At 42.1% G+C, this 26,360-nt stretch overlaps 1 protein-coding gene across 2 annotated transcripts in view; it reads right to left on the bottom strand.

Moving 5' to 3' along the window:
• Window positions 1-19,886: 19,886 nt before the first annotated feature.
• Window positions 19,887-26,360, bottom strand: part of TDRD5 (tudor domain containing 5) — an 87,414-nt gene continuing 80,940 nt past the window's right edge. Inside the window, exon 18 of one of the 2 annotated variants that reach the window (XM_060396647.1) lies at window positions 19,887-25,954. In XM_060396647.1, the coding sequence (XP_060252630.1) occupies window positions 25,854-25,954 (101 nt within the window). In that variant the 3' untranslated portion in view covers window positions 19,887-25,853. The remainder of the gene's footprint in view (window positions 25,955-26,360) is intronic. The other variant, XM_042229419.2, reaches the window with a different exon arrangement.

Genomic DNA, 26,360 nt, shown 5'->3' with positions numbered 1-26,360 from the left:
ATGGGAAAGAGTTATACTTTCTGATAAGATCTTTGGACCATTTTCTTTTCAAGGGGAGGTAATCTAACCCTCTCCATTCCCTAGGTCCTCCTCTAGGCTTTCATTACTTCTACATGGATTATGGATTATTGCAATGACCTTTTAACCAGTGACCCTGTTTCCAATCTTGCCTCCTTCAGTCTATAATTCATATTTGCTATCAAAGTGGTCTTCATAAAGTGCATTTGAAATCCTTCAATGACTTGTTACTCTCCTCAGAAGTCTCCATTCCTTTGCATGGCCTGCAAGGCCCATTTTCATTTGGCTTCTGTCTATGTGGGCAGCTTTATGTCTTCATTACCTTATCTGCTCCTCAGTGGTCCAGTCATACTGATCTGCTTGGAGTTCCTTAAATACATTCTTCCTTTTATCCCCACATCTCCAGGCCTCTGCACATGTGAGCTCTTTGCTTGATGCATACTCACTCTCCACCTCATTTATCTATATGCCTATCTCTCAATTTTTATACAATTAATTAAGTGAAGAAGAAAAGAACTCCCTTACAAATTTTAACCATGAACTAATTTAAAAATTACTCAAGCTCATGTCAAAAGTTTTGGATCTTGTGATGACCAAGCTCAGAAGAAAGTCACAGTACTGTGCTTCTCCAGCAGGATGTAGGCTGGTTTCCTGGCAGGCATACACTTTCTTTATTGCCTACTGGTTCCAGTGTATTGTTCTACATGGTTCGTTGTTCTGTATGATTCTGGTGTTCTCAAATTAATCCCTGTAAATGTATATGCTTTTTTAAAGCACGGGGGAGGGGGGGAACCCACAAATTAATATTTCCATAAGTCCCCTGGATGAAACAGTGAAAAACAGTTCCTATTTGGGCACATAGGTGACAGAACAAGAGTTGAGGCTGCAGCCTACATGGAAGTGCTGTGTCTAGAATATTACTGAATATCCCTATTTTTCTTAAGATGGAAAAATAGAGGAGAACGTAGCTAATGAGGGTTGGGTACCATCACTACATTCAAAATCTTTAATAAGCACTTTGCACGCAGTATATGTTTTCATAACGAGCTCTTTATTTTCTGGTCATACTTACCCATCAAAGTGTAATTCCCCAAATGTTACAAACCTGATTTTTCAACAAAAAATAGAGTGCTCATTTTAAAGTTTTATTTACTGTAATAATGAAACCAGCAGGATGGCAAAGCTGTTTTTAAAGGTAATGTGAAAAGTTGGGATTTTTATACTTAGTGGAAAAAAGAAAGGTGAAATAAATTTGCTAAGTTAGTTAATTCAAATTGGTTAAGGTTCTACAAGACAATAAACTACAAACCTCAGAGTTTTCATCTTTAAATTGGCAGAAAAGAAAATCACACTATAAATTTCACAGACTTGTAAAATGTTTAGGCCATAATCAGTTGTGCAAATGAAATTTGGTAGGCTCTTTAGAAAATGCTCTTAGCTTGACATCAAAGGTCATAAAATCATCTTTTACCTTCTTTAGAAGTTTTGGATATTTTCCCTAAAGTTATTTTTTAAATCCCAGCCAAACACTGGAAAATATCTCCCATACCTCCTTTCTTTGTGCTTTTGAAATACCTTTTCAGTGGTTTTTAAACACCTTCTGTGCACTAAAACCACAGACAGGTGTATGACCTTCAAAACTGAGCACAGGCGACTTCAAAGAAGCCTTCTCTGCAATGTATGCTGCTTGCCAGCCCTAGGCTGGGTTAGGCCTTCTGTGCTGCTGAGGGTCCCTAAACATGCTCCAAACAGTATTGATCAATCCTGACCCAGGGATCGAACTCGTGTGTCTTATATCTTGAAAACTGGCAGGCAGGTTCTTTACCACTAGCACCATCTGTGAAGCCCAGGTCACTCAGTTGTGACTGACTCCTCAACCCTATGGACTGTTGCCTGCGAGGCTCCTCTGTCCATGGAACTCTCTAGGCAAGAATCTGGAGTGGGTTGCCATTTACTTTTTCAGGGGATCTTTCCAACCCAGGGATCGAACTCTGGCCTCCTGCATTGCAGGCAGATTCTTCACCGTCTGAGCCAGCAGGGAAGCCCATCAAGCCTGCAATGGCTGCTTATCTGCAAGCTCCCACCACCCTGCCCACCCTCTCACCAAACTGTGAAATCCTTAAAGACAGGATTTCTGCAGCATTTAGCACAATGACTGGCATATGGTAGGTTCCTGGCAAATATGTGTTGACTGAATGAAGAAGCTGAGCTTCAGCCATTCAGGACCAGTGGTCTAGGCACTTATTCACACTTGGCTTCAATGTCTCCTCTTGCAGCCAATTCCTCAGTTTAAAATGGGTCCTTTGAGTTGGGAGAGCTAGAGACTTGTCTTGGAAGAAATCCTTAACAGCCCTCTTTCATTTTGCATGTGACTGAATCACACATTTTTGGACAAAGTGATAAATTTAACATCTTTTCATAGTTAAAATAATACCATTTCATGTTACCTTGTGTGAGGAATTAGAAATGATGGAACTGGCATTTGTCTGGAAGAGGGAACGGTTGATAGGAATGGAGATGTAGATGTAGGGAATGGACTTGTGGACACAGCAGGGGACGGAAAGGGTAGGGTGAGTTGAGAAAGTAGCACTGACATGTATCCACTATCAAGCATAACACAGATATCTAGAAGGAATCTGCTATATAACCCAGGGAGCTCAGCCTGGCACTCCATGATGACCTAGAGGGGTGGGATGGGACGGGGGAAGGAGGCTAAAGGGGAGGGGATAAATATTTATATATATACATATATATATAACTATGATTGATTTGCATTGTTGTATGGCAGAAAACACCACAACATTATAAAGCAAATATCCTTCAGTTAAAAAATAAAAATAACTAACTAGAAGTTGTCTCAGTTGTGAGGAGGGTCAATGGAATGTTGTCTTCTTGATGTAGTCTCAGAATTATAGTTAATTCTCTTAGTATTTTGAGGCATAGCATCTAAGAAGGGCCTATTTGGTCCTGGACATTTAGATCCTCCTTTTCTTCATTCATACATTGCTCCTCCAAAAGGCAAGCACTCCAAGAAAGGTCATCAAAACTCTGATAGTCTTAGCTTTTCCTTTTGACTTGGTTTCGCCACATCCCCCTGCTACATGGCTAAGTTCCCTGAAAAGAAGATTGGGTTTGGGATAAAGTTGATAGTGGATCCTGTCAGATCCTAGTTTTTGTAGCAGTGGTAATTTTCAGTTCAGTTCAGTTCAGTCGCTCAGTCGTGTCTGACTCTTTGCAACCCCATGAATCACAGCATGCCAGGCCTCCCTGTCCATCACCAACTCTGGAGTTCACTCAGACTCATGTCCATTGAGTCAGTGATGCCATCCAGCCATCTCATCCTCTGTTGTCCCCTTCTCCTCCTGCCCCCAGCATCAAAGTCTTTTCCAACGAGTCAACTCTTCGCATGAGGTGGCCAAAGTATTGGAGTTTCACCTTTAGCATCATTCCTTCCAAAGAATACCCAGGGCTGATCTCCTTCAGAATGGACTGGTTTGATTTCCTTGCAGTTCAAGGACTCTCAAGAGTCTTCTCCAACACCACAGTTCAAAAGCATCAATTCTTCAGTGCTCAGCTTTCTTCACAGTCCAACACTCACATCCATACATGACCACTGGAAAAACCATAGCCTTGACTAGATGGACCTTTGTTGGCAAAGTAATGTCTCTGCTTTTTAATATGCTATCTAGGTCGGTCATAACTTTTTTTCCAAGGAGTAAGCGTCTTTTAATTTCATGGCTGCAGCCACTATCTGCAGTGATTTTGGAGCCCCCCAAAATAGTCTGACACTGTTTCCACTGTTTCCCCATCTATTTCCCATGAAGTGATGGGACCAGATGCCATGATCTTCATTTTCTGAATGTTGAACTTTAAGCCAACTTTTTCACTCTCATCTTTCACTTTCATCAAGAGGCTTTTCAATTCTTCACTTTCTGCCATAAGGGTGGTGTCATCTGCATATCTGAGGTTATTGATATTTCTCCTGGCAATCTTGATTCCAGCTTGTGCTTCTTCCAGCCCAGCGTTTCTCATGATGTACTCTGCATAGAAGTTAAATAAGCAGGGTGACAATATACAGCCTTGACGTACTCCTTTTCCTATTTGGAACCAGTCTGTTGTTCCATGTCCAGTTCTAACTGTTGCTTCCTGATCTGCATATAGGTTTCTCAAGAGGCAGGTCAGGTGGTCTGGTAGTCCCATCTCTTGAATTTCCCACAGTTTATTGTGATCCACACAGTCAAAGGCTTTGGCATAGTCAATAAAGCAGAAATAGACGTTTTTCTGGAACTCTCTTGCTTTTTCCATGATCCAGCGGATGTTGGCAATTTGATCTCTGGTTCCTCTGCCTTTTCTAAAACCAGCTTGAGCATCTGGAAGTTCACGGTTCATGTATTGCTGAAGCTTGGCTTGGAGAATTGTGAGCATTACTTTACTAGCGTGTGAGATGAGTGCACTTGTGCGGTAGTTTGAGCATTCTTTGGCATTGCCTTTCTTTGGGATTGGAATGAAGACTGATCTTTTCCAGTCCTGTGGCCACTGCTGAGTTTTCCAAATTTGCTGGCATATTGAGTAACCTTTAAAATGAAAGTAATGGCAAAACACAGAAGCAAAAGGAAAAAAGAAAAAAGAAAATAACAGTGCTGAACCTCCAGCCTGATTGTACCCAATGGTTGTGGACAGCCTGCCAGTCCTACCCCAAGCATCTCGTGATATGATCTACTAAAATGATTGAAAATAGTGCTCTGACTTTGGTGCTCAAGATGTAGTTTGTCCCAGTAAAATTATTTTAAACTTATTTTTGCAATTTGAATCTTATTGGTCCCCAGATTCCCACTTCATCAAAGTGACAGGAAGTGCCAAAACAAGTTTAAGATACTTCCTTATAGGATGTCATTACCAAAAACCAGAGAAATGTTTAAGTCAAAGATAAAGGATGGGAAAATCTTCATGCTGTTGAAGCAAATATGCAGAGAGCATAGTCTCCTCTCTTTACATGTGCAATTATTAAAAAAAAAGAAAAAAGAGGGAAGATTTAGCCAGGGGACTAGATTTCACTATAAGACACTAATAGTTTCTAAGAGTGACGGATACAGTTTTAAATTACATAGCTAGGGATTTCCCTGGTGGTCCAGTGGCTAAGACTCCTCACTCCCAATGCAGGGGGCAGGGGTTCGATCCCTGGTCAGGGAACTAGATTCCACACGCTACAGCTAAAGATCCCACATGCCACAATGAGGATCCTGCGTACCACAACTAAGACCCAGAGCAGACAAATAAATACATTAAAAAAAAAAAAAACTGGGTAGCTTAATCGTGCCTCTAAAATGTGGAACAAGGGCCAGCACCACCAGCAGGGCCTGTGTGTGCTGTGATGGGGAAGGGCAGGGCCCTCCATGGGGCACAGTGAACAAAGGTCAGAGAGAGAAGAGTTGACAATGAAAATCCAATGACGCTGAGGATCAATATGACCCCTCCCCAGTTTGGCTGGGCCAGTTCTGCCTTTCAAGATCTGCCAGGTCTAGGATCTCCCTCTAGAACCCTGGGCTGTCATCTAAGGTGTCCTGAGTTCTGAGAAAACAAGTTCTTGCTCCTGGCATGTAGTTGATCTCAAGCCCTACTCAGTTTTACCCTCTCTCTGCCTGGTCCTTTGCACTAGAGAGCCATTTCCTTTTTGTAAAAGATAAGCCCTTTCAGTAAATTTAATACCATGGACACAGGAAGCGTCACAGTCTGTGTCAAACAAGCCTATAGTAAATTTTCATTGGATTAGAATACTGACAGCCCTCTCATTGAGTGACCAGTACAAGCTGAAGGTCCATCCAGGATGAAATGGGAAAGTGAGAAAACCATCCTCCCCCAAAGATACTTCTCCATCGTCTAGCTGATGTGTTACTACTACGTTTCTGCAAAACGCTTTAGAATTTTCTAGTGATTGATTACATATCAAGATGGTGATGTCGCTAATCAGTAATTCAGGAAGATAACAGTGCAGAAATAAGGTGGGTTGAAGATCTATACGACGTTATTGAGTAAACATTATTATCCCAGTAGTAACGATTTTCCTCCCTCCTGGGATGTTCTGGGAGGAAATGATTTTCAGAGGCGAGTCTGCTTCTTGGTGCCCATGTGTGCACTCACGCACCCGCCCTCTCCCGCCCCACCTTCCTGTTGGCGTCATTGGACACTGACGCCAACAGGCTTCCTGCGCTTGCTTTAATTTATCTCTGCCCAGCGCATCGGGGTCATGGTGAGGTTAGAGCAGATGTTCTTCTCACTGCTTGTGCTTAATATTCGCTCTGCTTTTTCTCTGGGGATTACCAGAGTAGGAAAAAAGCTGCGGGGTGGAGGAGGTGATTGGATATAGAGGGCGCTTAGAAGCTGCGGTGCTTTCTTTGGAAAGGGGGCAAATGTGGCCAGTCAGGCCCAGTTCCCTCCTGTTTGACCAAACAGGCAGGATCCTCAAACCCACCACAGTATAAGGTCTTTCTACATAGGAATTATCTTCTTTATTTTCATACCCTTGGAGTTTAGCATGGACCCTTGTGTACCAAAAACCTGGGCAGAGAGATGTGGACATTTCTGTGCCTTGATCCAGAAGGTCCCAGAGAACCGTCACAGCTGGAAAGTACGTGCACTCTCCAAGCTGGCCAATCATCTCTTCTCCAAACTATACACTCTCAGGTTCTTCAAATATTTCTCATGAGACAAGCTGAAACAGAGGGGGTCTAATGCAACAAAAAGGAGCACAGTCCTTTGAGATCATTCATTCAATAAATATTTATCCGGCGCCTATGTGCTACAGCTTCCCTGGTGGCTCAGATGGTAAAGAGTTCGCCTGCAGTACACCAAATGCAAGTTGATCCCTGGGTCAGGAAGATCCCCTAGAAAAGAGAATGGCTACTCACTCCAGTATTCTTGCCTGGAGAATTCCATGGACAGAGGAGCTTGGCGGGCTACAGCCCATGGGGTCGCAAAGAATCGGACATGACAGAGATTGAACCACCTATGTACTATTGTTTAAGCCTCTTGGGATACAATAATGAACAAAATGGACAAAAATGCCTGCTTGTGAAGTTCATAATCTGGTTGTTGGAGACAGACAATACACAATAAAGGGTTATATCATATATTGTTGTTGCTTAGTCTCTAAGTCATGTCTAACTCTTTGTGACCCTATGGACTATAGCCCACCAGGCTCCTCTGTTCATGGGATTCTCCAGGTAAGATTACTGAAAAGGGTTGCCATTTCTTTCTCCAGGGAATCTTCCTGACCTAGGGATTGAACCCCGGTCTCCTGCATTGCAGGCAGATTCTTTACCACTGAGTGATCTGGGAACCATAGCATATGTTAGGTGCTACAGAAAAAGAGTAGAGCAGGGTAAGAGGGATCTGGAGTGCAAGGTCAAGCAGTAATTTTCAAAATGAACTCTTTGAGGAGATGCAAATACTGAAGGGACAACAGCCGAGGCAAAGCCAAAGGTGGGAGCTGCCTGTTGACAAAAAGATAGCAAGGTCAGTGTGGGAGGACTGAAGCAAGCACGGTGAAGGCTGTAGGGATGAGGGCAGAAGGTAACAGGAGGCACAGGTCAGGAATGGGTTTGTGGGGAAGAGTTGGCAGAGAGTGCAAATAAAAATATGGACTCCAGTTACATCTGAATTTTAGGTAAACAATGAATACATTTTGAAAAAAGAGCCAGTAGGATTTTGTGGCTGATTGGGTGTGAGGTGTGAGAGAAAAGAAAAGCATCTGTGATTTGGGCCTGCGTAGTTTGACGGAGAAGGAAATGGCACCCCACTCCAGTACTCTTGCCTGGAAAATCCCATGGATGGAGGAGCCTGGTGGGCTACAGTCCATGGGGTCGCTAAGAGTTGGACACGACTGAGTGACTTCACTTTCACTTTTCACTCTCATGCATTGGAGAAGGAAATGGCAACCCACTCCAGTGTTCTTGCCTTGAGAATCCCAGGGATGGGGGAGCTTGGTGGGCTGCCATCTATGGGGTCGCACAGAGTCGTCAGACACAACTGAAGCGACTTAGCAGCAGCGGCAGCAGTTTGACGGAGGGAGTTGCAATCACAGGGGTTACAGAAGACTCTGTACAAGGTGTGGTTCTGGCTGAAGACAGGGCGAACATCATGAGTTCTATTTCGGACCTGCTAAGCTTCAGAGGTTGTTTGGATATCTGAGTGGAGAGGTCAAATGGGCATTTGAGTAGAGAGTTCAGGAGAGCGTTCTGGGCGGTAGCTACATGGGAGCCTACAGATGGTGATTAAAGCCTTGGGACTGGAGGAACTTGCAAGAAGGTGAAGCCTGGTGCTCTCTAGGATGGAGAGGTGGCGGGGGGCGGTGCCGGGGGCGGGGAGGAGGAGCCAAGAAAGCAGAAGCCAAGCATCGACCAACAAGTAGGAGGGAGCCCCAGAGCAGGTGAGTCCTAGAAAGAGAGAAGGGGCATCAAATGCTAATGATGGGCCAGGCAAGATGAGCGCTGAGAGCTGACTCTGAGACTTGGAGGTCACAGGAGATCTTGACAGGAGCACTTTTGATAGGATGGTTTGGGTGGAACTGGAGTGGGTTTGGGAGAGAATAGGAGAGACGCGATGGGAGACAAAGTAGATAACTCTTTGGAGGAGTCAGACATTTAGTTCCTGCCCCATATGAGATGTGACTTTGGTTAAATTAATTTTCTGAGCTTCCGCTTCTCCTCTTGTAAAACAGGAATAGTAATACGGATACCCTGAAAATCAAATCAAATATGTATGTGCATGCATGCTCAGTCATGTTTGACTCTTTCTGATCCCATGGACTGTAGCCTACCAGGCTCCTCTGTTCATGGAATTTTCCAGGCAACAATACTGAAGTAGGTTGCTATTTCTTACTCCAGGGGATCTTCCTGACCCAGGGATCAAACCCGTGTCTCTTGCGTCTCCTATATTGGCAGGTGGATTCTTTACCATGGAACCACCAGGGAAACTCCAATATATATACTGGGTGTAGCATATAATAAGTACTTAGTAAGTTAATATCAACATTATTATGACATAATTTCTGTGTGGGAAAGATACTTAACCTTTCCATGCCTCAGTTTTATTTGAAATATGGGAGCAGAAATAGAAATAGTACCTACTCCACAGTGTTACTGAAAGGATTAAATGAGATAATCTGTATAAAGCAGATAATCTGTAACAAATGGCTTGTGGCACATTACATAAATTAGATAAAGCTGTTATTATTTATGCAATTCTTTTGTGAATGCTGGCCTACCTCTTTTTATAAATACAGTGCTGCCCAGAAGGGACAGGGTGCTGAACTTATTTGCTATCCTTGTGTTACTGTGATCCAAGCTCGTTAACTTTTGATGGCAGCTGTCTCTGCTGCCTGGCAATGTGTAAAGCCTGATGAAGTGATGGTTATTATAACTGACTCAAGATCTTGTTGTGAGCCAAACCCACTCTCCACACAGAGAAGTCGCTTGCCTTCACCTGAGAGTGAAGTCCCAAGGGTTAACAGTTGCTTTCCATCTCCTCTATAGTCTTCTAGCACAGGCAGCAGAACTCCTGCAGGCATGCTTCATCATTCTTGAGGATCTGAAGAATCCGGGGAACTTTCCCCAGGAAGACCTGCACACACACAACATTTAAAGCCTTGGGATAAGAAAAGCCTTTTAAAGACTCAAAATGTGCTTCAATTGTAAAAGTTTTGTGTTTTTGTAACAACATAAATTTATAAAAGAGATAAAAGTGTATCTGCTTGGAAAGTCCAAAATAAAGATGGAAAGGTGACTTTTTTCCTTAGAATTTTTTCAGTGGAGCAAGGTAGCATCAGTAGTTGTAGCTTCCAAACGTGCTTATGTTGGAGCTTCCCCTCCACCCTCATGTGATTAAGATGTACATACAGTGTTTTTAAAGTCCAAGTTCTGTAAAGAGAGCTCTGTGGTGGCTTCTCACGGGGTCAAATTAGAAGAAAGCTTAAACTGTGGTAAGGCCACCCTATGAGAATTACTCTAAGATCCTTACTTCCCAAAGAAGTCACTTATGTCACTTTTTTTTTTTTTTTTCAAGAGAAAAAAAGAGGGTAGCTTAAGGTGAGCTCCAAGGTCTATCCAACACTGAAACTCTACAGTTCTGTCAACAGAATGTCAAAGAAAGGATTTTCAGCATCAGGGCTGGCAACAGAACTCCTGTCCCAGAGCGCCACCTAGCAGTGAGGAGACAGCAAAACCTGATTTCAGAAGAACCATGAACTTCAATTAATTTTAGAACAGGGCAGATTTTTTACTCTTGCCTGGAAAATCCCATGGACAGAGGAGCCTGGTAGGCTGCAGTCCATGGGGTCGCTAGGAGTCGGACATGACTGAGTGACTTCATGTTCACTTTTCACTTTCATGCATTGGAGAAGGAAATGGCAACCCACTCGAGTGTTCTTGCTTTAGAATCCCAGGGACGGGGAAGCCTGGTGGGCCGCCGTCTCTGGGGTCGCACAGAGTCGAACACAACTGAAGTGACTTGGCAGATTTTTTTTGCTTTGGAGAAAAAAAAAATCCAGCTTTGGTAAAATATTCCCATCACGAGATCTACTCTGAGAGGTAATTCAGGTAGAGAAATCCTGGGTTTATAATCCTCAAGTTAAAACTTCCACGAGGTTTTCACACACTTTCACTCTTGCTGTCTGTCCCATTTTAGCAGCTGCTGTTCTAAGCTCAGCTATGTCTGGTCTTGAAGGAAAGCCTGGGAAGTTTTAGCATCATATCCCGAGCTAATGCCTTCTGTGACACCAGGCCACTCCAACACTGCAATAGATTCCTTCTAAAGACAGCAGGAAATTGAATTTTGTTAAGGTTTCATATGAAGTTTCCAATTGTATCAGTTTCTCTTGTCCAATCAAGATAAAATGAGAACTGGTTAACCACGAGTAAAACAGTTACTACTGACTCCAGCATTGCATGTCCTTCCCACACTTGTCATGGGACTGTAACACTTGGTCCTTTTTGAGAGGGCGGAGAAGCAGCACCGTAACTGAAGCATATCACACCACCCATGTTAAGTCTTTATAATACTGAGTGGGAAAGTGCCACCAGGGGAGATCAAAGAACCTGGATTTAGATATCAGATAACCAACTTAAAATCATTTTAGGGCACATGGGGAGATGCCAACCAATGGAGTTAAAACCTCAGAGATTCAGATGAGTAAGTTCGAGGGACCTGCTGTCCAACATCATGGCTGTAGCGAACGATGTTGTATCGTGCACTCCAAAATCTACTGATCTCCTGTCCAATGTTTTCACTTAAAATTAAAAATTTGGTTGCAGAAGTCAATCACCACCCTACTCTTCAAATAGTAATGATTTTCTAACACAATAGTTCTCATGTTCTTATTCCCACAGCAGTGTTTCTGAGGGATAAACCCCCCAGTCCATCACAGCAGCTCACATCTCTGCACTTGGGAGGGAAAGTGAGGCGCAGTGGGGGGCTGGAGGACACTGGACCCTGTCAGATGAAGCAAAGGACGAGGAATCGGGCAGGCTGAAGGGGGCAGCAGGAATAGTTTGAAAAAGTTGAACAGCAGCCTCCTCTAAGCCCTCCCGTAAGAACCATCATGGTTGAGGGGACCTCCCTCATCGTCCAGTGGTTAAGACTCTGAGCTTCCAATGCAGGGGATGCGGGTTCCAATCCCTGGTCAGGGAACCAAGATCCCACATGCCGTGTGGCTAAAAAATAAAAAATAAAGCTCATGGTGAGACAGGCCAGGACACAGTGCGTAGTTTTTCCTGCAGTTGGGATTATCTTCTTGCACAGTAGTTCTCTGCCCTTCAGCTTATCAGAACACCTGGGACCAATAAAACCAAAGCCTTTGGAGGATGCTGTGGTCCAAGCTGCAGACCTTTTTCCAAGTCCCCCAGGAGACTGAAACAGGGCCAGGCTGGCAAACTGCTGCCCTTCCTGTGGGCTTGGAAACGCTGGTAATGGGCAGTCATGAGCATTTGATTTTTCAATGTGAATTTTCAATTTAACCTTTGCCATCTAGCAAGTTGAAAGCCAGTGGCAGTTTCCCCTGCTAATTCCTTTAGCTGCAAATCACTACACTGAATTCAAAACAGAAACCTCACAACATGAATCTTCCAAGTCATTAAAAGCATTAATGACATAGAAGTATTAACAGTGCTTTTAAAAGTATTAATGACATAAAAGCCACCAAAAACTAAAAGGGAGGCTCTTGGTAAGAAGAGCAGATTCTTCGGTGTCTTTCATTTTGTTTTTGCCCCTGGAGGCCATTATTTGAAACTAGAAGCAGCACTGTCACAATCCTGCCTGTAATACCCGCCACTACCCATGACACAACTCAATTTAGCCCCAGCTGAGAAAGCCCACAAAAACAGCTTCCGTCCAAACTAATATATTACCCCCAAAGAACAATTTTAATCAATTTCTTTTGTTTGACCACTGAACTGGGGTCTGTGGTGCTGAAAGGAGTTTCTGGAAAATAAGATGGGACATCAAAGGTATGCCTCCAAGAATGAATCAGAGCCATACAAGGAACCAATCTGGTAAATCAAACTTCTCTGAGAGAAAGCTAAGAAGCTGGTTGCTGAGAAGCTGCAAATATAAAACTTTTATTTATTTTGGCACTTTCTTTCATAAGCCAAACTGGGAAAATAACCACATATGGTTTGTGCAGAAGAATAACCTAGTCAAAACATCTCCAGTCCTTCTCAGTTCTCTCATCTGGGAGACGTGCTCCTTATTCAACTCGAAATTCAAAGTTTAAATGGGCTCTTTGCTCATATTTGATCAGACTCTTCCCACTAAAGCCTTCTGTTTAATAGACATTCAGAATATATAGCCTAGCAGAAAGAGATCAAGATTTCAACTGACCTGAAATATATCCTATTCTCTGCCCTGTTTACTCATTCATTCACTCAAAATATACTGAACACCTACCAACCTGCCAGAGAGGAGGCAACTCTAAGGTGGTGGCAGTAGCTCCACAGAGAAACAGAAGGGCTGGTGAGCTATTTAGGAGGTAGCATTTGACAGGCTTTTATGATGGGCTGGATGAAAGATGAAGGGCAGAGAGCAGTCAAGAATGATCCCACTCTGAGATTTATATCTCAGGCAACTAGTGGGTGGTGGCAAGGACACCAGGGATGGAGGTAGGGCCTGGGTGGAGAAGGGTGATTTTCTTGACCTTTTTCTGTTCACGAATGCGTAAGGTGGGTTTCAGGAGTCGTGGACTCCTAGAACATAGGGAACAATTTTGGACGAATGTGCACTTTCTGGGGGGCTTCCCTGGTGGCTCAGATGGTAAAGAATCCACCCACAATTGGGAAATATGGGTTCGATCCCTGGGTCATAAAGATCCCCTGGAGAAGAGAATGGCTACCCACTCCAGTATTCTTGCCTGGAGAATTCTATGGGGTCACAGAGTCAGACACTACTGACACTGGATAGTTCTCAGTATTTGAAAAAAATTAATAACCCCATAAAAGGTTAGGGATCAGTGATACACAGCATATAAAAATTGGAAATTCTTAAACATTACATTCACATCAAACATGATTTTGCCAAGTTGTTCAAATAGTCTTTAATAAAACTATGTCCCAAGAGTATTCCATACTTATGATCTAAGAACAAAGGAGCATCACTGAGCATTAATTTTGTTCAGCTTAGAAGACTTGATAAAAATTCCACAAAACTCTAGAATTGATACCAAAAATTGAATGTTGAATTACTTTGTAAATCTGAAGTGATTCTAAGCAAAGCCAGTATAGAATGCTGGTTTATTGATAATTTCATGATGTTGGCTAGAATTGATTTTGGCCTTTATTGTAAAACTCATAATTTTTCTCTTAACTCATGTTTTGAGACAACTTTACCAAGCCTTATAAATCTGGATAAAGTCAACTGTTGCATCAATTCCAAGTAGAAAGTAAATGAAGACCAAAAAGTTTTGGTGGAGTTAAGTTTCTGAGTTCAAACAGTTTATCAAAGATAAATCTGTATCAACTGCAGAAAAGGTTGTTGAAAAACATTCTACTTGATCATTAACAGATGTTCCACTGCCTACAATGTGAGACATAAGAAGGATGCTATCATTTAATTATGGTCAAAAGTTCCACCCCTCTTCTCTCAATTCAATAACTCTACAGAGAACCAGGAGGACTAATGAGACATTTAAGAGTTACAATTTGACAGGCCTCTGTCCCACTCCTGATCAGTACAAGACAAGTTATTGCTTTTAAAATTCAGAAAAGAGAGGATAAACTTGTGATATGTCTGCTGAAGTTTCATCCCTCTAGGCAAAGACCTGCATCCATTAGGAGGAAGGTACCATGAGGAGGAAATAAGGCACAACCTGCAGGGATCCATTTTGCCTAATAGTAGTCTAAATGTTACATATACAGTCACTTAATTGACAGGTATTATCATATACATGGCCATGGGAAGAGATTTTTTTATCAGAACGTATGAGTGACAGTACTGTAGTAACAGGATACTTCTGTTGAGAAGTCCTTTGCTGCAGTAAGAAATGAACTGAGCTCAATCTTTGGTTTCTACTATGGTCCTGTGGAATGACAGGTGAAGGAAGAGTTTGTACCAGACATCGCCTAAATGGAGTTGAGAAGTACCTGGAAACACTATGCTCCAGGCAGAAGAGCTACTGCAGGAAAGTTTCTGTATGCGGAATCAGGAAATGCAGGAAGTGGCTGAAACAGCACTGAACTCCAGTCACAGCAGGATGGGATGAGGTTTGGTGTTCAGCGTGTGGAACAGTCCCCAGGGAGCATCTAAGAAACTGGGAGACAACTTACAAAGATTTGATGACATTGCTGTGAACAAGAGAAGGAAACCAAGTCTTTGAGTAGCTGCCAAGTACTTAAAAGGCTCCAGTGTGAATGAATCTCCAATTTCATGGAATTAAGGTATTTAGCTACAGGATAGCAAAGGTTCACAAAGGTCAAAGTACGTGAAGAATAAAGAGGTCATGCCCAAATTGAAGACAAACATTTTAGTCAAGAAGAATGTCAAATCTTTGCTTTTACTGTATAATGGAACTTTGTATTGTACTCAGCTAAGTTCTTTGCTGCTGCTGCTGCTAAGTCGCTTCAGTCATGTCCGACTCTGTGCGACCCCATAGACGGCAGCCCATGAGGCTCCCCCGTCCCTGGGATTCTCCAGGCAAGAACACTGGAGTGGGTTGCCATTTCCTTCCCCAATGCATGAAAGTGAAAAGTGAAACTAAGTTCTTTAGGTCACATATTTAAGTGAAATTTTCATTCCTGCAGAGTCATCACAACAAAAAGCACAAAAAACACCTCGACATTTCTGACAAAACAAATTCCAACTTCATAAATATTTAAATAAATCAAACAAAATGCTATTTCAAACTCCAAGAATTAGGCTGATCATAATTCTTTGAGCCCAATAATTTCCCATGAGTTCTGTAACAGAAGTTTAGAGGACAGAGAGTCATATCTTGGTTTCCTTATCAAATTTTTATCTAAACTGCACCAGAAATAATAACCAAGTAAAAAATGGTTTCTATATAACCATTTTCCATAAATTAAAAAATACTAAAAAAATTTAACAGAAATATAAAACAAAGTTTATACCAAACAGAAAAATAAAAGCATTTCCTGAAATTTATGCTTATAACCAAGAAAACGGAGTTGTGAACAAGTTCTCTACTCAGTTTTGGGGTACATCAAACACTCAATTTCATGTAAAAAGTGGTACACGATGATTCTAATATTAAAGAAGTCCTCGACTGAAAAGTTAAAATGATTTCTGTCTACCATGGTGTGAAGAACAGCAGAGATTAAGGTATTCTGGTTCCAAAAGGCTTAAGACACCAAGAACTTACTCGGCTGACTGGTAACCAAGACAAATGACACCTAGCTGTTAGGAACAGGGTCGCGTTCAAAGCATGTGGACAAATTTATTTCATAGGCGCCTTCGCTGACATCTTGGAAAACGTCATAATCTGAATGGACTATAGGAAATGAAATCTTTTAAATGTCTTGGTGATGGCTCCTGCAAAATTATGAACAATGTAACTCTGTACATATAAATAAAACAAATTTAATTCTGAAAAGATACCAAAAGTTTGTTAGAAAGGCCTTGCTTCCTAGTATAGATGCTAATAGGAAGCCTCAGAAGGACTGCTTTGTAAGATTTTAGTTTCTCATCCCCAAAGATGCCCCTGTCCAGATTCTTCACCTGCAGAACTGGCCCACTGTTATTTAAGCTATACACAGTGAAGAACATGATATCTTTGTAGATCAACCTCTTTCCCCACCAACACCGGGGATTGCTCAGCCACCTATCAGAATCACCATTCATTTGGACTTAAATACCAAACTATGTTTTCTGGCATCAAATCATTGATATGACACAGACGGTGTTGCACTATTCTCCTGTGGAAAGCTCCCTGAGCTAGGAGTCAGCAGACATGGGAATTTAGGCTGTGTGGCCACAGGCAAGTCAGTCGGTCTAGGTTTCAAATTTCCTTATCTGACATCCTTTCTACATCAAAACCTACAAAGTCTTCAGGCTAGACATGCCTGACTGCAGGCAGAAGTCTCTAGTCATCCCCATGCCTTGAAACAGACAATTGGCATCTCAAATGTGTGAGAGTGAGAGAGAAAAGGCATGGTTCGGTGCAGCTGGCATGGCCCTCTTTTGACTTCCTATGGTGTGTTTCTGGATAGGAGAGGGGTACTGACTACAAGCCACTGGAGTTAAAACCTGAGTGGCTAACAGTAAAGCCACTCTCTCTTCTAACCCTAAGGAGTTTATGACCAGGATTCTCCCGTGTGTTCTCAACCTCCCATGCCCTCAATACATACCTCAGGTTCCCACTTCCCACTTAACATTCCTTGGGGACTGCCACTACTTCTAATAGGTTAACCTTAACACCAAAAACATGGGGAGGAGATGGCGGTTTTTCTAAGTGTAGTAGATGTCAACCCATCTTTTGACAATGAAATACAAACCCTAACCATGAGCATTTCCCTATCTTTTCAACATTTCTTACTGCTGCTGCTGCTAAGTTGCTTCAGTCGTGTCCGACTCTATGCGATCCCATAGGCGGCAGCCTGAGATTCTCCAGGCAAGAATACTGGGGTGGGTTGCCATTTCCTTCTCCAATGCATGAAAGTGAAACGTGAAAGTGAAGTTGCTCAGTAGTGTCCGACTCTTAGCAACCTCATGGACTGCAGCCTACCAGGCTCCTCCATCCATGGGATTTTTCAGGCAAGAGTACTGGAGTGGGGTGCCATTGCCTTCTCCGTTCTTAGTGCTACTCCTGCCCATATACAGAAACCTATTTACTCATTTTCAAATGATCTGTTAAATTTGTTTGATGCTTTGAGCTATTTCAGTTACCCACCAAACAAAGCCCACCTTATGGGAGAAGGTAGGGAAACACTGGCAGATTGGCTGTCTTAGTCAAAGTCAAGTAGCCAAACTGTACAAGCCTCTCAAAGGTTCATTCCTTCACTCTTCTAATTTAAATAAGATCTTAACTATTCATTACTAAACAGGCCTCGGTCTAAGTGTGTTGACACTCATTAGTTTGAGATAGCTCTGTCTAAATGATCTGGTCATTTGCAAACGATTCTGAAAGAGCCTTAATAACACAATGATTCCATAATCCCCATCTAACTGGCAAAGTGTAAAATTAGTTGCCATCAGGTTACCCAGTGTTGGCAGGGTTCTTGCTGGTAGTTTTGTAAATCCCATGGACGGAGGAGCCTGGTAGGCTGTGGTTCATGGGGTAGCGAAGAGTTGGACGCGACTGAGCGACTTCACTTTCACGCATTGCAGAAGGAAATGGCAACCCACTCCAGTGTTCTTGCCTGGAGAATCCCAGGAATGGGGGAGCCTGTTAGGCTGCCATCTATGGGGTCGCACAGAGTCGGACACAACTGACGTGACTTAGCAGCAGCAGAGAGAGTTACAACCTCACGTACTAAATATGTAAAGACTGCTTCTACCAGATTCACTCGGCCTGGAACCCAGTGACTGTGCATCTGGAGAAGTGAAGAGTAGAACTCAAACTTGCCCTTTTCTCTGAACAATCATTCAAAATGAGTTTTCTTCTTTAGAAACAAATTGTGGATAATTACATAAACTTATATGAAAAACAGCTGTTTCAGTTCATATCACAGTCAAGTATCATATATGACATTTACCTGTCAAAGTGATATTTAATGGTTCACTGACCCTCCATATAACTCTTTGACTGCCTTCTCCAATAAAGGTATCTGATACAAAACCCCAAAAACCCAAATGGGAAACCTGTTCTATCTGGGTCAACCATCAGTGATGCTTCCAGATTACACTTTTTTGGTTAATTAGCATACCATCATTGATATAGATATATTAGAATTGATCCAACCAGTCCATCCTAAAGGAGATCAGTCCTGGGTGTTCGTTGAAAGGACTGATGTTGAAGCTGAAACTCCAGTACTTTGGCCACCTCACGTGAAGAGTTGACTCATTGGAAAAGACCCTGATGCTGGGAGGGATTGAGGGCAGGAGAAGGGAACAACAGAGGATGAGATGGCTGGATGGCATCACCGACTCGATGGACATGAGTTTGAGTGAACTCTGGGAGTTGGTGATGGACAGGGAGGCCTGGCGTGCTGCTATTCATGGGATCGAAAGAGTCGGACACGACTGAGCGACTGAACTGACCTGAATTGAACTGAAAGGTGAATCTGGATTTGAAATTTTTACTGCATTAAAAATGCTCTAAGGTTTTTAAACCAAAACCCTCAGCAGTTAAAGAGACTTTGGGTTTGTTTCACGATCACGTCATCCTAAGACAGAAGTTTTAACCATTAATACTCTACATTTAAATGTACTCTGATATTTACTTTCATTTCACCCCCTTCCTCAGTAGACATTTTGCTGACTAACTAACTGAGCAAAACAGAGGAGACATGCCTTATTGTAGGAGGAAAGAAAGGAACTAGGAGCCAGCTCTGCCACTTAATGTCAAAGCAGGAGGCTTTAGAAGGGGGCTAGAAGGGTGAGGATCTAGTCATATGCAGCAGGCCAGTAATTCACACCTCCTTCTCTGATTTTATCACTAAGAAATGCTTCTGTATTGGATTTTTTTTAAATTTGGAGGTAAGTCTTGTATTTTACCACAGAGAATTTGGTATCATTCACATTCTTTAATTTCACCTTTCAGTCTTTTCTCCTGATGGTTTTACACTATCAGCTAAACAGAATTTCCTATAATAAATTGGACTTTAGAGAACATCATGCTCTATGACGCAGGCTTCCCTGGTGGCTCAGATGGTAGAGAATCTGCCTGCAGTGAGGGAGACCTGGGTTTGATCCCTGGGTTGGGAAGATCCCTGGACAAACGGCCATCCACTTTAGTATTCTTGCCTGGAGAATTCCATGGACAGAGGACCCTGGCAGGCTATACAGTCCATGGGGTCACAAAGAGTTAGACATGACTGAGTGTTTCACAAGTGCTCTATAAATGCTTAAACAATACCACTGTTTAGCTACTGTTACATTAAGGCTCCAGAGAACTATGATGACTGCAGAGATGGCTCAGCTCAGTTTCAACAACTGGTCTCTAATTTTCTTGTTAAGTCTTCAAGAAACTGCCTACACTGAAAGATAGCTTCATCTTTCTTTTTTTTTTTTTTTTAATGAGCAAAGATTCATGGTGTGGATTTTCTTAGTGATCCTAGTATTTCAAAGAATTAATGACAGCAAAGATTGGAGCCGTAGATTCTCTCTATGGTATAGAGGTTTTCAAACGAGGAAAAGCAGCTTTAAAAGTCAGACATCCTCTCTCTGGAGACAGCTGCGACAATTTTTTGCTAAGTATGGATCACAAAACATTAGTTTTTCAGCTTACATTTATCAGTCATGATATATACAAGAAAAACATTTATAGAAACACAAACTAAAAAGTCCTTTAAACTTCTACATTGAACAAAGGTGAACAAAACTCTAAGAAAAATAAACATCAATGAAAATGATAATGAATGTTAGAAATCAATATTTTAACAACAAAGGGGACTGTGAGCATAATAAAGCTAACAAAGGGTTGCACAGAAAGACAAAGGCATCAACTTTGTCTTGAAACTTTGTCAACAAAATACTGTTTTTGTCTCAATACCTCCTTCTTGGTTTGACTTGGGAAGGCATCACGCCCTAAGTCTCTGGTTGACTTTTTCCTCCCCACCGCCCTCATGTTTCCATCTTTTTCACACTGGGGTACCAGTGCAGGAGGCTCTTGGATGTGGCGAGCCTTGCGGCAGCTCCTAAGGCAGCAGTGGCTGTGCTTCGAGGAATGTAGAACTTCTGAGAAATCTGGTGCTCAGGAGACAAAATCAAAGAGAGCTGGTCCACGGCTCCCTGACTTGTATCTTTGAACACTGTAATAGCAGAGCTACTAGAAAAATCTTCGTTCTCTAGGCTCTCTGGGGAGCCTTCCACTGAAAAAGAAAGAAAACAAAGGTCTCTTCAGGGGGTCCTCACACTCTCCTGTTCTACATCTTTACAGATCTGTTGTTGTTGTCATTGTTGAATTGCTAAGTCATCTGACTCTTTTGCAATCCCATGGACTGTAACCCACCAGGCTCCTTTGTCCAAGCGATTTTCCAGGAGAGGGTAGCCACTTCCTTCTCCAGGGGATCTTTCTGACCCAGGAATTGAACCCACGTCTCCTGCATTGGCAGGCAGACCCTTTACCACTGAGCCACCAAGGAAACCCCATCTTAAGGTTAAGTGGTAAAATTACCAATGGCAAATCAAGAGACAATGAAGCTCAGAAACCAGTCAACAATGGAAAGGAAATGAGGATGGGGGATCTTGCATTGAGATAAATTCTTGTCAGTGTGAGATCAAAGGAGGAGGAAGGTCAAGTGAGGTCAAAGATGAGAGGAAAAACATGTACTTGTGAACAAGGAAGGGGAGATCTCTTTCTAGGACATCATAAAAATAAACTGAATATAATTCCAATTCCAAGAAAGAATCCTTAGGCTCTCCTATTTCCTTCCAGCAGTGAGCAAAATAGTGTCCCATAGGCCTTCTCTATTGCCAAAGTCATTCCAATTCCACATCTGCTGGTGTAAAAACAAAACTGAACAAGACTGTGTTTGCTAAGAAATTCCAAAAACCAGTTGTCAGCCATAAAAAGAATTCCTTGGGAATTAGTTGAACTAAGAAGAAGGGTCTTTTCCATGAGACAAATTGCTGGGAACTCCAATGCCAAGAGGTCTTAAGAGCAAAGAGGAGGCTACGAGGCACCTCACGTGTGTACTCTGCACCAGGGCTACTGAAGGAGCTGGTCTATGAACTGTTTGTTACCTGCCTGCGATGGGAGGAGCTGGTGCCAGCACCTAAGCCAACACACTGATTCCTTCAAGAAAGTCCTGCTTTAGGAAAAAAAAATCTAGGTGAGCTAAGTGAAGTGCTACTGTGGTGTCCATTATCACAAACGCTTCATAGACAAGTGCTGGTATGCTGACTACATTCTGAAAAGCACTGCTCTAGACCCTAACATTACAGACCTCAAAAAAACCTCAGAAAATGCAGGCACAATCTAATATCCTATCCATCTTTCTATCCTTAACATCTAGTGCACTAGGTGTGTGATATATTTTGTGATAAATTAAGGAGAATTTGACAGGGATTCTAAAAAGTAAAACTCTGAACACAAGACTATCATTAATGCCCACTGGAGTGAAAAAGAGATTGGTGAATCCTAGTGAAATAATGGGTTTTACATGTAGCCGTTGATGAGTTCAGATTTTAAAAGGTATAAAAATACGAAAGCAGGGACACATGAAAGAATTTAGGAGTGCAACAAAACTTCAGCTTCCAGACATGATGCTAATTTAACAGGGATTGAAAAACAATATCTCTTGCTTTAAACAACTAGAAAACTGGACAAAATAAATAAAACAACAGCTCTCAGACATTGACCAACAAGCTTGCTGCTGCTGCTGCTGCTGCTGCTGCTGCTGCTAAGTCGCTTCAGTTGTGTCTGACGACTCTGTGTGACCCCAGAGACAGCAGCCCACCAGGCTCCCCAGTCCCTGGGATTCTCCAGGCAAGAATACTGGAGTGGGTTGCCATTTCCTTCTCCAATACATGAAAGTGAAAAGTGAAAGTGAAGTCACTCAGTCATGTCCAGCTCTTAGCGACCCTATGGACTGCAGCCTACCAGGCTCCTCCGTCCATGGGATTTTCCAGGCAAGAGTACTGGAGTGGGTTGCCATTACCAACAAGCTTACATGACAGCAATCCCTGAGAAATGGGAAACAAATGGAGTAAGCTTTATGAGTGCCTGAGTTCACTGTCAAGATAAAGTCCAGGCTGAAGTACAAGGAGGGAGAGTCCACACTGAGCCTGGAGGTCTCACTGCACTGAGAAGACAGAGCTTGGAATTCAAGAAGGCCAAGGACAGAGGAGCTTGAAGTACTATAGTCCTTGGGGTCGCAAAGAGTCAGACACGACTTAGTGACTAAACAAGGTGGCTGGAATTGGTGGGGGGAGTACAAGTGCAAAGGCAGCAAGCTGTAGGGAAAGAAGCAGCTGGAGGCCTGCAGAGAGGCCCCTCCAGCCTGAGGCTGGGGAGTAATCTGGCTCATGCCTGAGAAAACCACCAAGGCCAGGGAGAAGACCTATTTGAAAGGAGTAGGCAGAACAATCACTGCAGTTTATGTTGGGGCAAAACATTTTGTGTTCCCACCAGCTACAGTGTAAAGACACCTGCAGGACATCAAGTCCCATCAATACCCTCAGAAAGGTACTGCCTAGCCGGGCCCACAGACTAAAGGCTTTTCTAATCAGCCTAATGAAATCTAAAATAAATGCAGAAATGATCAAATCTATTTCAGATAATTTAATTACCCCCAAACGATAGACAGATACTATATAGACAGCAGGGAGGGAGGGAAGAAAGGAAGGAAAGAGAGAAGAAAAAGAGATTCAGTCATTCAGTCAACAACGTGTAATTCGGTACCTGCCATCTAATAAAAAAACTATCAGATGTGCAAAAAAATAGAAAAATGTGACTTGTGATCAAGATAAAAACCATTCAGTAGAAGCCAGTTCAGAAATGACAGATGACAGAATGCAGAAATGATACATATGCTTGAATCACAAGATGAGGGTGTTAAAACAGCTGTCACAAGAACACTCAAAGTATTCAAGAAGTGAAAGATGAGTACGCAGAGGAGAAAGAGGGAAGATACAAAAACAAAAAACAAAAAACCCCACACAAAACCCTACAGGTTATAAACTGAACTTCTGAGATGAAAAATACATCAGACAGGAAAATAATATATTAAGCACAGAACAAGAAAAGGTTATATTATGCTCACAGATAAGAAAACTCAATACTGTTAACACGTCACTTCTCCCCAAATTAATCTAGAGATTTTTTTTTTCAATATCAATAAAGATTTTAGTAGGCTTTCTGTAGAAATTAAGTTAATCCTAAAATTCATATGGAAAATGACCTGGAATAGCCAAAGCAATTTTTAAAAAAATGAACAAATCTGTATCACTTCAAGACTTATTATAAAGCCACAGAAATCAAGACAGGGGTATAAAGGCAGACATAATCGCAGGAGAACATAATTAAAGTCAGGAAATAGACCCTCACATACACAACTTATTGGCTTTTGACAAAGACATCAAGGCAGTTAAATGGAGCAAGAACTGCCTTTTCAATAAATCATACTGGAACAATTGAATATTTATATGCAATCAAAATAAACATTGATCCTTACACCACATCACATACAAAAATTAACAACTGGATCACAGACCTGACGTAAGACCTAAAACTACAGAACTTTTGTAAGAGAAAGTCTTAATTATTTGAGTTAGGAAAATTTCTAAATAGGATACAAAAACTTCAAACCATAAAGAAAAAATAATTAACAAATCTGATTTTATCAAAAGGAAAACTTGCTCTTCCAAGAACACTATTAAGGAAATGAAAACGCAGGCCGTATACCTGGAAATATTTGCAATATAAGCATCTGACAAAGGTTTTGTGTCTAGAATGAAGAATTTTTACAAGCCAATAAACACATAATCCAATAGAAATGCATAAATACTTGAACAGGTAATTCAAATGGCACATAAACACAGGAAAACACAGTCAATGTCACTGGTAAATAGGGAAGTGTAAATTAAAACCACGATAAGATACCACTACACATCCACTAAAATGGGAAAATTTTAAAGATTGGAGATATAGTATGTTGGCATGAATATAAAGCAACAATCAAGGACATTCAGTTCAGTTCAGTCGCTCAGTCGTGTCCGACTCTTTGCGACCCCATGAATCGCAGCACGCCAGGCCTCCCTGTCCATCACTATCTCCCGGAGTTCACTCAGACTCACGTCCATCGAGTCCATGATGCCATCCAGCCATCTCATCCTGGGTCGTCCCCTTCTCCTCCTGCCCGCAATCTCTCCCAGCATCAGAGTTTTTTCCAATGAGTCAACTCTTCGCATGAGGTGTCCAAAGTACTGGAGCTTCAGCTTTAGCATCATTCCTTCCAAAGAAATCCCAGGGTTGATCTCCTTCAGAATGGACTGGTTGGATCTCCTTGCAGTCCAAGGGACTCTCAAGAATCTTCTCCAACACCACAGTTCAAAAGCATCAATTTTTCGGCGCTCAGCCTTCTTCATAGTCCAACTCTCACATCCATACATGACCACAGGAAAAACCATAGCCTTGACGGACCTTAGTTGGCAAAGTAATGTCTCTGCTTTTGAATATACTATCTAGGTTGGTCATAACTTTTCTTCCAAGGAGTAAGCGTTTTTTAATTTCATGGCTGCAGTCACTATCTGCAGTGGTTTCATGCAAAGATGGGCTTGATAAAGGACAGATATGGTCTCGACCTAACAGAAGCAGAAGATATTAAGAAGAGGTGGCAAGAATACACGGAAGAACTGTACAAAAAAAATCTTCACGACCCAGATAATCATGATGATGTGATCACTAATCTAGAGCCAGACATCTTAGAATGTGAAATCAAGTGGGCCTTAGAAAGAATCACTACGAACAAAGATAGTGGAGGTGATGGAATTCCAGTGGAGCTGTTTCAAATCCTGAAAGATGATGCTGTGAAAGTGCTGCACTCAATATGCCAGCAAATTTGGAAAACTCAGCAGTGGCCACAGGACTGGAAAAGGTCAGTTTTCATTCCAATTCCAAAGAAAGGCAATGCCAAAGAATGCTCAAACTACCACACAATTGCACTCATCTCACATGCTAGTAAAGTAACGCTCAAAATTCTCCAAGCCAGGCTTCAGCAATACGTGAACTGTGAATTCCCTGATGTTCAAGCTGGTTTTAGAAAAGGCAGAGGAACCAGAGATCAAATTGCCAACATCCACTGGATCAAGGACATTGCTGATGTGAATTACCAAACGGCACAGTCATTTTGGAAAACATTTTGACAGTTCTTAAAAAGCTAAACATGCAGTCAGCATATGACCCAGCAATTCCACTCCTAGGTACTTAATGAACAGAAATAACAAATACATGTCTACACAAAGAGCTGAACATTCACAGAAGTTTTATTCATGACCCAAATCTGGAAATAATCCATCATCTGGTGAACAGATAAACTGGTGTATGTCCCTACTACTGTGTACTGCTGCTACTGCTAAGTCGCTTCAGTCGTGTCTGACTCTGTGCGACCCCATAGACGGCAGCCCACCAGGCTCCTCTGTCTCTGGGATTCTCCAGGCAAGAATACTGGAGTGGGGTGCCACTGCCTTCTTCAATGCATGAAAGTGAAAGTGAAGTTGCTCAGTCGTGCCCACTCTTAGCGACCCCGTGGACTGCAGCCCACCAGGCTCCTCCATCCATGGGATTTTCCAGGCAAGAGTACTGGAGTGGGGTGCCACTGCCTTCTCCGACTGTGTACTACTCAGCAATAAATAAGAAAAAACATTAGACATTGGCAACAACATAGATGAATCTCTAAAACACTGTGCTAAATATTGAAAGAAGTCAGCCATAAAAACTACATACTATGATTTCCTTTATATGAAATTCTAAAAAGCCAATGAGACGGGGAGTAAGAGGGAATGACTGCAAAGACACATGAAGCTTTTCAGAGTGACAAAAATGTTCTCTTATCATAATTGTAGTGCTGCCTACTGGACTGTACACATCTGTCAGAACTCACAGAATTTCATACTTAAAAACTGGCAAACTTTAAAGTGCATAAACCTGATCATCTCCCCAAACTGCAGAAAACAAGAAAAGTGGCAAAGTAAAAAGGAAGAACTAAGTCCAAAAATAACACGAGGACTTGAGACAAATGCTA

Source organism: Ovis aries, chromosome 12, assembly GCF_016772045.2.
Source record: "Ovis aries strain OAR_USU_Benz2616 breed Rambouillet chromosome 12, ARS-UI_Ramb_v3.0, whole genome shotgun sequence".
Classification (NCBI taxonomy): domain Eukaryota; kingdom Metazoa; phylum Chordata; class Mammalia; order Artiodactyla; family Bovidae; genus Ovis; species Ovis aries.
This window is presented reverse-complemented; position numbering and strand designations above follow the sequence as displayed.